General features: G+C 37.7%; 1 protein-coding gene across 1 annotated transcript in view; it reads left to right on the top strand.

Moving 5' to 3' along the window:
* LOC150103708 (O-acyltransferase like protein-like) overlaps window positions 1–14,634 on the top strand; it is a 151,230-nt gene that overhangs the window by 106,797 nt on the left and 29,799 nt on the right. Inside the window, exon 5 of the mRNA XM_090397059.1 lies at window positions 1,717–1,976. Within this exon, the coding sequence (XP_090253185.1) occupies window positions 1,717–1,976 (260 nt within the window). The remainder of the gene's footprint in view (window positions 1–1,716; window positions 1,977–14,634) is intronic.

Below are 14,634 nucleotides of genomic sequence, written 5' to 3'. Positions count from 1 at the left end.
ACCAGCAGTGTGCTGCAGGGGTCAGTTTTGAGGCCATTGATGTTCAATTTGTATGTTAATGATATTGGGTTGGGTGGAACTAATGATATCCATCTTTTGCGAATGATGCAAAACTGGGGAGATCGATGCACCATCAGGCTGATGTTAATGCCTTACAAGAGGACTTGAATAGATAGCATGAATGGGCAGGTGAGTGGAACTATCAGTTCAGTGTTGCCAAATGTAAGGTTTTGAGATTTGTAAGCAACGGTGGGATGCAAAGTATACACTTGTTGGGGGGGACTTTAACGGAAGTAAAGGAGATTAGAAATCTATGAGTGATGGTGGACAAGGATCTGATTGCACACATTGTGCAAGTTGTGAAGACATCACATCGAATAATGGCAATAATGCGGAGAACACTGACATGCAGAAATAGAAAGATTATGATTCCATTGTATGAGGCCTTAATCAGGCCTCATATGGATTATTGTGCACAGATTTGTTCGCTGGGTTTTCATGGTGATGAGGATATGTTGGAAAAGGTATAGAGAAGATTCACAAAGATAGTCAGTGGTCTTTGGAATGTGGAATATGGGGATAGATTGAGAAAATGTAACTTGCAGAGCCTCATGAATAGGAGGAAGAGGGGGAGGATATGATTGAGACATATAAGCTGGTCAGAGGTTGTTATCAGGTACACATGGAAGAGATTTTTCATAGAATGGGAGAAGGGATTAGAACAAGAGGCCATTGCTGAGAACTGTATAAGGAGGGTGGGAGCAAGAGGCAGATTATTTGCATAGACGGTGGTTGGTGAGTGGAATGCATTGCCTGAGTGTGTTGTGGATGTGGACACATTGAATCAGTTTAAGATGCGGTTGGATGAGCATTGTATGCAGAAGTGAATACCTCCCACGATGAGTCTCTGACTGCATGGAGGTCAAATGTTAACAATAATCATAATCTTTTCTAGTTTTTTCTACATTTATTTATAGCATATAAAGCCTGTGAAATGTACCATTTATTATTATTATTATGATTCAGACCTCCAAGGAGTCACAAGACTCATTGTGGGAGACCTATCCTAAAAAACACAAAGTCTATCATACCACTATTTGAACTCATTTACTGTTTGTGCTCTCACCACTCTATCAAGTAATGCATTCCATGTTTCAACACCTCTTTGCTCCTTCCCCCTGTTCCACCAAATAAGAGAACTCCCCAGTGTCAACCCTGTAACTACCTCTCAACAGTTTAAAAGTCTCAAATCATATCATCTCTCCTCCTTCTATTTATCAAATTCTGCAGTCCACATTCCATCAGCCTGTCCTCATAACTAACATTGTACAGCCTGAAACCATCTTTGTTATCTGCCTCCATACCTTTTCCACAGTTAATTTATCCCATTCAAATCCTGAGGACCCAATTTAAGAATATTTGTCCAAGTGAGGTCTGATCAGGACTTTATACAGTGGAATTACAACTGGTTTTTATCTCTGTGTCCTTCTCTGTGTATATCAGCATCCTTCTCAATATTGGAGCAATCCTCTGCAATACTTTTTTCTTTGTTTGTGAATTTATTTTTGAATAAATAATTAAAGTTACAAAGTAATTTCATTTCTCATATGAGAGTGGAGTTTAATCTAACTAATTTACTGAAAATTAGTCTGTGATTGTCTTATGTTCACATTTTTATTTCATTAAACACAACGTATATATTTTATTGGCATTTAGTGTACTTTTAAGTCTGCTGCTCCTAATTACACTGCTTGGAAGTATGTGTACTGTAATAGAATATTACCAAAACAGAAGGAAAGTACTACATGAAGCAAAAGATCACTCAACATCTGAACTACAAAGGACGGACTCGAAAAATAATGAAGATGCAGAATGTGGAAAATCCAAAGAGACAAATGTACATAAACAAAAGGAATCACCCGAATCAATAGATAAAAATTCAGGTCAGGTGGTACCTTCATCGATTTCTAATCTGGGTATGTGTATTTTACTGTAATCAACATATAACAGAATTTTAAAAATTTAAAAAACATGAGTAATCAAAATTTGTATTTAAACAATTATATTGAACTTTCTAAGTGATATCCACTAACATCCTCAGAGGAACTGGTTCATATACAGTATAGTGAAACGAGAGAGAGAGTAGCCATTTTATAGCAGGATTAGTGGAATTAACTAATGTAAAATTAATTCATTTTCATTTAGGATGTTTGGAAATTTTCATGTATCTTCTAATATTAGATAAACAGAAATTAAGAAGTCTCTTACAGATAGAAAATAGGAAGACTTTTATAACTTTTCCTATATTTTTACCTATAGGCTAAAACTAAAGTTCTACTAATTTAAAAATTTATTATATTAGAAAGTGCATTAATTTGACATGCCTGTATATGTTTTGAAGGTCTCTTCTTCTTTGGTGCATCAATCTGAAAATTGGTAAATATAGCAGCACATCAGAACATCCTGTCTTGTGACTTCCTTTTTATCTCTTCATAACTCTTAGCTCTTCATAATTCTTTGGTAAGAATTACCAAACATACTCAGGTATGTTGTCCCCACTAGGGAAAATGGCATTACCATAAAAGTCTTGCAATTTTCTGAATTATATATTGAATCCTACTCCTGAAAGTTTGTAAACTCATCACACATTCAGTACTATAGGTGGACTAAGGATAGATAATCCACTTCCCCTCATCAAGAGATGAAACATACTGTAGTGATTAGAACTCACAGGCTGTTGGTTAGAAAATGGTAGTGCTATCTAGGCCAGAAAAGAAGTCCATAATAAAGTAATTCAAATAAATACAAATAAGGTATTAATACAACCAGTCCTTGACTTATTCATTTGTGACTTACAACCACTTGTACTTACGATAGCCATCCCATTAATGCGTTCACCAAATACCAGCTCACTCCTGCAACTCATGGATCAGAATGTTATTGCTGTCTTCAAGGCATATTATTTAAGGAATACTTTATCTCCAGCTATTGCTGATGCTGAGAAAACTGAAAGAATATTGGAATGAATATAATATTTTGCAATGCAATACTATGTGAGATAAAAGCAAAGTTTGAATGGTGTCTGGAAGAAGAAGAAGAAGCTGAAAATATATGTTCATATATTCACAGAAGTTGACAACAACAAACCTTACAAGGGATTGGCAAAAAGATAGTGCTGCTACCTAATGAGTTAGAGATTGACAATGAAAATGTTGAGTGTTATTTGGAAGGAAAGCTCTCAAACACCTTGCAAGCTACAATTACTTGCTTCAGAAAAGAAAAGGGAACTTGTGCAGCCTAAGTTGGTAATAATGTACAAATTTTTAAATAAGTCCAATCTAGCTGTCACATCATCCTCTGAAGTTGAGGCTAGCCCTTTCACAAGTTATAATAGAATTATATTATAATTTATTATAAGCTCTATTATAAGCAATATAATAAGGTATAATAAGGGAGTTTGTGGCATACAGTACTTGCGGCATGTATGCTTCTCGGGAATTGGATATGTGGCTTGTGAGAGAGGGGGAGGTGCATAAAGTGCAGGCAGTGGGAGGAAATAAATGCAGTAGATATCTCAATAACCGACCTTGTTGCTCCAGAAATGGGAAATGAATACCGGAAGACAAGTATTGTGATAGGAGAGAATAAAAAAAAAATATGAATGAGAAAATAATAGTTGATAATGTAGAAGGCGTAAGTGACTGTGAAAGTTTAGAAGATGATTTTGTTTGGGAAAGTGAATTTCGATTAAGCATGACTGATCTGCAAAGGGAGATAGAGGAGCTGAAATGTCTTTTGAGAAGTATGAAAGATGAGGTAGGAGAATGGAAGAGATAAATGCAAGGCAAATCAGAGTCGGGGAGAGAAAGAGAGAGTTTTCGGAATGATAGCAGAGGAGAGAATGGAAATGGAGAGAAAGGAAACACTAGGAGAGAGAAGCATGGGAGTGCTAGAAGAGGAGAGAATGGAAACAGTAGAAGAGAAGGAATGAAAGAGGTATGGGAATGCTATAACAGGGAGAATGGAAACAGTAGGAGAGACGGAATGAGAGAGAGGTATGGGAGTGCTAGAAGAGGAGAAAATGCAAACAGTTGGAGAGAAAGAAGACGAGAAAATAGGAGTGAGGGAATGGTAAGAGGTATAATGTATTGTGACTCAATGATTGTGGTGTTCAAGATAGGATGCGTGAGGAGCGTTTGCCAGGAGGAACAATAGAAGTGTGGCTTTGTCAGTTAAGAGAAGTGAAAGGGTGGATGAGATGATTGTGATGGTGGGAACAAAGGACTTGTGTAGTGGTGTAAATAGGGCAGCGAGAGATATGAGATTTTTAGTTAAGGTGGTACAAAAGAAGACACAGAGAGAAAAGATAGTGTGTGTGTTGCCTAGGTATGATAATGACGAGCTGAGTAAAGAGCAGTAATATTGAATGATATAATAGCTAGAATGTGTGACAAGAGACGACTGGAATATGTGGAGGCTTGGAGTGCGTTTGAGGACAGAGAGGAATTGTATGCGAGAGACCACTTACATTTGAATGAGGAGGGACGTAGGCATCTGGAGAGATTGCTGTTCTGAACAAGTCAGTGTCCCACGGAGGATGGTAGCAGGGGTGGCCTCTTGTGGGAATGGGTACTTGGGTGAAGGAGGACGACATCAGCTAACACTGAGCCCAGAGGGGATAATGCTGGGTATAGAAACAATGGCATTTATATGCTTTATACCAATGTCAGGAGTATCTGGAATGAGGGAAAGGAATTGGTGTTGCAGATAGCATCAGCCTGGCCAAAAATTATTGGGATCACTGAGACGTGGTTGACAGAAGAGGATATGATAACAGGAATAGAAGTCGCTGGGTACAGCATTTTTCGGCAGAATAGGAAGGGAAAGCATGGTGGTGGAGAACTGCTTATGATAAGTGATGCCCTATGTCCTCTAAGAGTGGAGACTTTGCAAGGCTGTGGCACTAATGATTTTGAAAGCATATGGTGTGAGGTGGAGGTAGGCAAGACAGGATATTTAATGGGTTGTTGCTACAGGCCCAGGAGCACAGAGGGTGGGGACCAGGAAATGTTTAGACAGTTGAGTTTGGCAAGTGCAAGAAGAATGATTGTTATGGAAGATTTTAACTACAGTAGTATAAATTGGGGAGAGGAAGATGCATTGTAGAATAAGGGAATGGAATTTCTAGAATTCTTGAGGGACAAATGTCTTAGGCAACATGTAATAGAGGGAACTAGAGGTTCAAGAGTTTTGGATTTGGTTATAGCATCAGAAGAGTTGATAATAACTGAGATGACATCTCTTCCACCAGTTGGAGAGAGTGACCATATGGTTTTGACTTGGAAAATGAATAGACATGCAGGAGTATCAAAGAGATGGGAAAGTATGTGAAATTATAATGCAGGTGATTATAATAGTCTAAGACGTCAACTTGGGGAAATTTCATGGAGTGAGGAATTGGAAGGCCAGGATATCATTAGTGGGAAATTATGAAAGAATATTTGTTAGCAGCAATGATAAGTTGTATACCACGAGTGAAGAAGAGGACACAATTTGGAGTAAAGTGGATGACAAACAATAATAAACAGGAATTGCATGCAAAAAAAGAGGCTATGGAAGAGATACAAGGAGACAGGTGAAGAGAAGATGCATGAAGAGTATAAGATACAGGCCAGAAGAGTGACTAGTATGGTAAGAAAGACAAAACTGGGATATGAGAGAAGATCCAAAGAAAATCCTAGGAAATTTTTTAGATATGGCCAGTAGGAGGAGAAATGACTGTGTAAGAATGATATTGTGAGATAAAAATGGGAATAGAGTGACTGATGCAGAGGACATAGTGGGATTGGTCAATGAACACTTTATTGGAGTATTTCATCCTGGAGGAGTCATTTTAATGCTAGAGGGATTGGGTAGGTTCGAGGTTTAGAGGAACAGGAGGAGAGTGTGTTTCAAATACTGAGTACTCTGGATGTCAGTAAAGCCGTGGGCCTGTATGGTATTTCACCACGAGTTTTGAGAGAATGTGCTAGGGAACTGACAGTGCTTTTCACCTGGCTTTTCAATGAAAGACTGGCTGTGGGAAAGGTGCCCATGGAATGGAAGGAAGGTAAGATAGTGCCATTGAATAAGGGTGGTAGCAGACTGGAAGTGTCTAATTAACAGCCAGTTTGGGTGTCATCAGTAGTTAGTAAGATCTTGGAGAAAGTAGTAAGGGACCGTATACAGCATTGGGCAAATGAGGGTAATGTTATCTGTGAGAGTCAACAGGGATTTGTGAAGGGGCACTCTTGTTTTTGCAATATGCTAGCCTTTTATGATAACGTTACAAGAGCATTAGATGAGGGAAAGGCATATATTGCCATTTTCTTAGACTTAGCGTAGGCATTTAAGTTGCAGCATATGGGTGTGGATGTCAGATTGGTCAACTGGATTCAGGATTGGCTGTCTGATAGGTATCAGAGAGTTGTGTATGGTGGGTCAGTTTCAAGGAAACAGAGGGTTACAAGTGGAGCCCACAGGGCTCAGTACTGGGATCTATATTGTTTAACTTTTATATCAATGGCATTATCAGTGGATTGCAAGGGGATATTCCGTTGTTTGCAGATGATGCGAAGCTGGGAAGGATTATTAGTAATATTGCAGATGTGTTAGTCATATAAGAGGATTTGAATAAGCTGGATAGATGGGCAAATAAATGGGGGTGTCGGTTTAATGCAGCAAAATGTAAGGTCTTGAGGTTTGGGAAACATCGATGTGACACTGCATACTCTATGGGAGTTATACTGGAGGAAGTAGGTGAGACAAGAGATCTGGGGTTGATGATTGAAAGAAACCTGAAATTTAGGGGACATATTGCAAAGGTGGTGAAGGTAACACAGAGGATTGCTGCAATAATGAGAAGGATGCTGACTGCGGAGATTAAACAGTTATCATTCCATTGTATAAGACCCTGATCAGACCACACTTGGACTATTGTTCCCAGATTTGGTTCCCAGGATTTGAAGGGGATAAATTAACTGTGGACATGTACAATGATAATTATGAGGATCGGCTGAGGGAATGTGGACTGCAGAGTTTGGTGGATAGAAGAAGGAGAGGTGATATGATGGAGACTTTTAAACTGTTGAGAGGTGGTTACAGGGTTGACACTGGAGAGTTCTTTCGCTTGGTTGTACAGCTGGAAGGAGTGATGACAAGAGGGTGAGGAGTGGTTTCTTTGCATGGTGGGGGGGTGTTGAACCATGGAATGCATTGCCTGATGGAGTTGTGAGTGCGAGAACGGTCAATGAGTTTAAGGAGTGGTATGATAACTTTGTGTTTCTTAGGTGGGGGAGGACTTCCCCACGATGAGCCTTTTGACTCCATGGAGGCTTGAATAATAATAATAATAATAAATTTGATCAACCATCCTCAGAATGCTTTGTTGCAGTTCCTGGATTTGAAGAATTTGTTGATGGTTACCCAGCCTTCCTTGCCTCTTCCGATGAATCATCCAATTAATAAAGCAACAGCTTGAAGAATTGCAGAAATTCTTGCTCCACATATTTCCATCTGATTATTTCACTGGGAATGCACTGAAACACTGTATGTTATGTGTTTCATTATTTATTTCAGTACAATATTCTGTACACAGTGATTTGATATTGTAATTTTCTATCAGTAAAGAATAAAATTTTTTAAAAATATAATAGACCGATCTACACATTTTAGCATTTAGGAATATGTTAACTGTTAATATATCCTTATGGTTCATATGGTGATTTCTAACTTACAGACTTCTTGACTTATGACGGGATCATTGGAATTTAACTCTGTCATAAATCAAGAACTGATTGTATACTATTTACGACTATTTTTATTAGAGATTATTATTAATCATTTCTGGGATATAACTTTGTCAGTCTTCTTATTTCCATTACACTTGATCTTTAGTAAGTAATCTGCACATCACAATCTCACTGTCATTTGGAATAATTTTTACAACTAGAAAAGTTGGCTAGGTAGCAGTGAGAAGCATTTCATAAAAATAACCATCAGAAAATTATAGACTTTGGAAATTATTTCAGGACTATAGCCGGATGGATTTTATTGAAAGTTGGTATTTTGGATAGCTACGTAGATATGACAAAAATGTGTCAAATCATTCAAAATTTTGTTTTAGTTAGATAATTTGCAGTAGATCAATGGAAAAAAGGTGTTGAAATTGTATATTGCAGTATACAATTCCTCTTTCAGTGGAAATGAAAAAAAATTGCATTTAGCATGCATAAGTATGTCCATATTGTTCTGTTGTTCCATTTGGATCATTTTTATTAACAGAATTTGGTGAAAGGAAATTCACCTGCATTGAACTCAACTATAACTGGTATGTTGTTTCCTGGGAGTTTGCTATAGTGAGAGTTAATTATCATCTGTGCATCTTTGATTGTATGCAGTGCATTTTATTTTTTACAGTTCATAGGAAAGCTGCCCACACACACACACACACACACACAGGTATATTCATCAACAATTCTTCCTCTTTCATCCTCAACCATGTGGCATTAATAAAATATTAGTTGATGTGGTTTGGAATCAGAACTATCTGCTGCGAACAAACTTCCCCCAACCTCTGAAACTAATCACATTCATGATTCATGATGCCTTCTTAGCCAATGACTATCTTTCCCACAAGATCTCCAAAAATACTGGCTTTTCTCCTCCTCTCTACTACAAAATCCATATTTATCTTATGTGCTTAGTCTATTTCTGAAAAAAAGAAAAAGAATATTTAAAAAATACAACCTCCACTCAATGCATAAACCAGGTGGTAAATTAGCATCCTTCACTCTGCTCTTCTAAAGATCCAGTCCCAAATGTGAAATATACTGCGACCTGTAATATGTTTGGCAAGCTGGCTTACTTCTGCAAAATGAAAAGTACAGTACATTAAACTGGGAAATCACACACACACACACCAAAAAAATCTTTGTGATGGCATCGTTATTGCTTGATTTGATCTCGCAGACCATGCCTTAGATTCTACCCTCCATATGGCACACCTGTTCATGATGGATGAAACCTGCCATGGAGGGATAGTATCAGAACTATTCATTTTTCATTCGCTTCTGTGCTTTTCTTCCCATAATCTTCACTCTGTTCACCAGGAACTAACACCTCACTTTTACTGTGCAGTGCAACCTGTGGAGATCCAGAAAGGAGGATCTTGATAGTCTTGCACTGCTTTGGCAACTAGTCCTACATGGCCTGGCCAGGATCATTATTATAAACTCATTGGTGGAGACCCATCCTAGACAACACAGTCTATTATACCACTTCTTAAACTCATTCACTGTTTATGCTCTCATCACTCTACTGATAAGATGCATTCCACAGTTCAACCAATCCTCACCCTCTTGCTTATTATTTCCTTTTGCAACTTTCAGGGATGACTCCTTTCCCTTGTTTTTCTACCATACAAAAGAACTAAATAGTGTCAACCCTTAACTACCTTCTCAATAGTTTAAATGTCTCAATCATGTCACCCCTCCTTCTGTCTAGCAAACTTTGCAGTATATATTCCCTTAGTCACTCCTGATAACTAACATTGAACAGTCCTACTATAATTTTTGTTATCCACCTCTGTATTATTTCCAAGGTTAATTTATCTCCTTCAAATCCTGGTGAACCAAATCTGAGTTCAATAGTCAGGTGTAGTCTATCAGGACTATATAGAATGGAATCACAATTCTTCCATTTCTGCTGGTCAGCAACCTTTTTTTAGTATTGCAGCACTCCTCTGGGCTACCTTCACTGCTTTTTACAGCATGTCACCAGAGCTTCAAATTTCTATCAATGATCATCCCAAGTTCCCTTGCCTCCCCCACTTCCTCCAGTATATTTCCTTGAATAGAATATGCAGCCTCCTATCGATGTATCCCAAACTTCATGACTCTACATTTAACTGAATTAAACTTATCCCCATTCATTTGCCCATCTGTCCAGTTTATTCAAATCCTCCTGAAGGGCTACCACATCTGCACTATTACTAATAACTAATTCTACCTTCAAATAATCAGCAAATAATTGAATATTTATTCTTGCAATCTGTTGACATATCATTGATATAAATGCTAAACAATACTGGTTGCAATACTGAGCCCTGTAGGACCCCTACTTGTAACCTTCTGCTTCTCAGATACTCCCTCACCCATGTTCTCTGATATTTGTCAGACAGCTGATCTCCACACAAAACCCATGTGCTGTTACTTAAATATCAGCTTATCATGTGGCATCCTATTAAATGCCTTTGTTACAACAACAACAAAAAAGAAATGGCAGCATATGCCTTTCCCCCATGAACTGCTCTTGTAATTATAAAAGGCAATCAGATTACTAAAATGTGAGGACCCCTTAACAAATCTATGCTTGTCGTGGATAACAGTACCCTCATCTCCCGAATTCTATATATGATCTCTCATTAATTTCTCCAGAATCTTAACAACTACTGATGAAATACAAATTGGTCTATAGTTGTAATAGTTGACTCCTTCCACTTCTTATTTTTTAAGCACCTTTCCTGTGGCCAAACTCTGAATGAAAAGTCAAGTCAGCAGAGCTGTAAGTTCTTTAGCCTCAAAACTAGTGACAAAATCTCACCATTATTTTATTGACATCCAGAGTACTCGGTATTTGAAATACACTCCCCCTCTTGCACTTCTAAACTGTACTGTCCCCATTCCTCTCGTATCAAAACCCACTTCTCTAGGATGAAATAGCTCAATAGTGTTCATTGAACATCTCCACTGTGTCCCTGTATCAGTTCTTCTACTGACATTTGTGTCTAACAATATCAATTTTCCACAATTATTCCTCCCCCGACTGACCATGTAATGAAAGAATTCCTTAGGATTTTCCTTGGATCTCAGGGCTGATCTCTTCACATACTCAAGTGTTGCTTTCCATTACCATACTACTCACTCTCCTGGCCTGAGTCTTATTATTATTACCACCCCAAGACCTCATGGAGTCAAAGATCATCTGGGAGGTCCTTTTATCACACACACACACACACACACACACACAGCTCATCATACCGTGTTTTAAACACATTCAAACTCTTTGAAGACACCACATTCTCAGACAAGGCATTCCAGTCATTCACAACTCTGCATGAAAAAAATCTGCCTCTCACTCCCCTACTCACACCCTCTTTATACAGTTTTCCAGGGATGACTTCTGGTTCTCCCCTGATCTGCCACTATTCTCTGTAAAACTTCTCCAGCATTGAACCTATAACAACCCCTTACCAACTTATAGGTCTCTATCATATCTTCCCTCTTGTATTCTTTATTTATCTGCTCTTCCCCCCCTCTTCTTGTAGCTCTTCCATAACCTCTTTTTTTCACCTGTAGTTCCCATTTGATATCATTAGTCATCCACTTTACACCAAATTGTGTTCTCTTTTTCACTCAAGGTATGCAGCTTGCTATTGCTGATAATAAATATTTATCTACCAGTTTCCATACACAATGATATCATCATTATTATTATGATTATTCCAAGACCCGATGGAGTCAAAGATTCATCTAGGAAGGCAGTGCAACCGTCCCTTAAACATACTCAAATTCTCTGCAGACCACACACTCCCTGGCAAAGCATTCCAATCATTCACAACTCTGCATGTAAAAAACAAAAAGCTTCTCACTCCCCTACTCACACCCTCCTTATACAGTTTCCAGGGATGTACTCTGGGTTCTCCACTTATCTCCCACTATTTGCTGTAAAACCTCTCCAACATTGAACCTATAACAATTCCTTACTAATTTGTAGGACTATCATATCAGAGTTCTTCCTCTTACCCATTAGACTGTAAATTACATTTTCTCAACGTTTCCTCACATTCGACATTCCAGATATCAGAAACTACCTTAGTCAGTCACCTCAGGGACCCTTTCCGACATCTCTTCATCCTTTTGAAGACCAGGTGATCAAGCCTGTGCACAGTAGTCCATGTGTGGCCTAATCAGAGCCTTATACAATGGAACAAGAATCTCCTTATTTCTACAAGTCAGTGTAATTCATATCATTCCCAAAATTCGTTGTTGTCTTCACATTTTTGGCAATGTGTCCCCTAAATTTTAGATCCTTATCCACTATAATTCCAAAATCTCTTATTTCCTCCACCTCCAACAATATATATACCCACCAAGCATAAATTCTAGATCCTATCTTTGTTTCCCAAATTTTAAAATCTTACGTTTTGCAACATTGAACTGGCATTCCCATGCCTATTCACCCGATCTATTGAAGTCTTCTTGTAAGGCCATAACATCTTCATAGTTTAATCAAATTATTCCGGTTTTGTGACCACATTTTTATTAAAAAAGACTGTTTTTTAAAACTATACAAGTACTAAAAAATAAACCTGACAAGTTTCATTAGTCATCAGACTAACATCTTCAGGGGTAAAAATAACTAACAGTTTAAAGCACAAACTATAAGAAATTATGAAAAAACAAGTTCATTTATTGGTATTATGAACATCAAAAAAGTTCGTTAAAAAAAAGAATAACAGATCTATACAACCATTAATACGTGTTAGCTGGAAACAATGCTGTTTGATGTCGCTTTCTGTGGTTCTCACTCTGTCCGAGGTCTGAACTGGTTAAATTTTTAATAAACACTGACCAAACTTGATTTAAAATCAAGCCTTGATTTTTGTTGCATTGCGTAGGCATTATTATTATTTGACACCTCCAGGGAGTCCAAAGACTCATCGAGGGAGAGTGTGCCAACAGCATCGAACGATTGGTCTTCTTCCAACTACTAACTGCGCTCAAACTTACTTAACTGAGCCATTAGTAGCAGATTATAATCATATTTGCTGCCTCTTTGAATTTTCTTGTGAAACAGTTTTTATCAATGTAGGACATGTTTGTTCTGTCCGAGAGTACATCATGACCAGTAGAAGCTGTGTGAAATGCCAAGCCAGACTTATTATCTCCCTTTTTTTCTTTTTTTTTTTTGTACATCCTTTTGATGTTCGCTCATGCGGATTTCTCCCAATCTCCCTGTTGGGCCTATGTAGCAGATGCCACAGGAACAGCGAATATTATAAACTCCTGGTTTTTTCATTGGATGATGTGGAGGTTTCAAAGGATGAAGAGATTTTGATATTTTTTCAAGTGGCAGGAAAATTAATAGTTTTATTAAATATTAATCCTACCAGCTGCGGCATTGTTTAAATATAGGATTTTTATTTATTTTATTTAATCTCTTTTTGTAACAATTATTTTTTTTTATTTCCGAGTGCTTTTATTTATTTATTGCTTAAGGGTTCACTCCAATTGGTGCGATGACCTCTTTTTTACTGTTTCTTTCAGAATCAAAAAAAAAATCACTGACTCAAAAAAATCTTCATAGTTTGCCCCAACTTTACATCATCTGCAAACAATTCAATATCCCAATCCAAATTTTAATCAATATCATTAACATACAGGTTAAACAGAAATGGCCCTAAAACAGACCACTGAGGCACATCATTAGTGACTTTCCTCTTCCTGGATATTGCTCCCCTATACACAACTTGCTAATACTTATTCGATAGCCAGTCTCTGATCCAATGCCCTAATCTAATATCCAACCCCATCTGCTCTAGTTTGACTATCAACTTATCATGTGGTAATCCATCAAAATCTTTGCAAAAATCTAAGTATACTACTGTGTATCCCTCTCCTCTGTTCAAGGAAGCCATCATCTTATTGTAATAAGTAAGTAAATTACTAAAACATGAGCTCTTTTAGAAAATCCATACTGTTCATAAAAGATAATACCATTGTTGTCAAACCAATTCTGGATCCTAGTTCTCACCAGCTTCTCCAATAACTTAAACAAAACACCAGACTCACAGATAGGCCCATAATTTGATGCCTGAGTTCTCTCACCTCTCTTATGAAGCTGCACAATCTTGCCCTCATTCTACTCCTTTGGAATTCGATCCAGTTGAAGACTGAAATTAAAAAAATATGTCAAGGCAGATATCAACTCCCTGACACATTCCTTCAGAATATGTGGTGATATATTATCACGTTCACATCCAGCCTTATTAACATCAATTTTGCTCAATTTCCCTTACACCTCTTGCTCACTTACCATCAGTCTCTCCTCCCCATCATCAACTGCTCTCAATCTCTCCATGATGTCACATTCACAAGAATGAAAGTCCTTCATGAGCTGCTCATTAACTATCTGCACTGTATCTTCTGCAGTAGTTGTCCTTATACCATTTTCTCCAATCAGTGTCATCTTACCATAATAAGTTTTTTTTTTTTTTGCTGTCTACATATCGAAAGTACTCCTTAGGATTCTTTTTGGCTTCATTAGCTAACTGCTGCTGATACTTCATTTTTGCTTCCCTTACCAACCAAGTCACCCTCCTTTCCTGGTCTTTGTAATCTTCATGGAATTGGTTATTACCACTTCTCTTATACTGCCTCTATAATGCTTTTTTCTCTTTATCGCAATCTCTTCCTTCATCCATTTCACACCTACCTTATTTAACCTTCTGTCCCTTGGAATACATTTAGACCTTGCTTCTACTAGATAGTTCTTGAATATACCCTAAGCTGCATTGATCTCTTTTCCAACAAA

Source organism: Typopeltis vanoorti, chromosome 8 (assembly GCF_054136105.1).
Source record: "Typopeltis vanoorti isolate ZY-2024b chromosome 8, IOZ_Tvanoo_1.0, whole genome shotgun sequence".
Lineage (NCBI taxonomy): Eukaryota > Metazoa > Arthropoda > Arachnida > Uropygi > Thelyphonidae > Typopeltis > Typopeltis vanoorti.
Note: the sequence above shows the minus strand (reverse complement) of the source record. Positions and strands in the feature narration are given on the sequence as shown.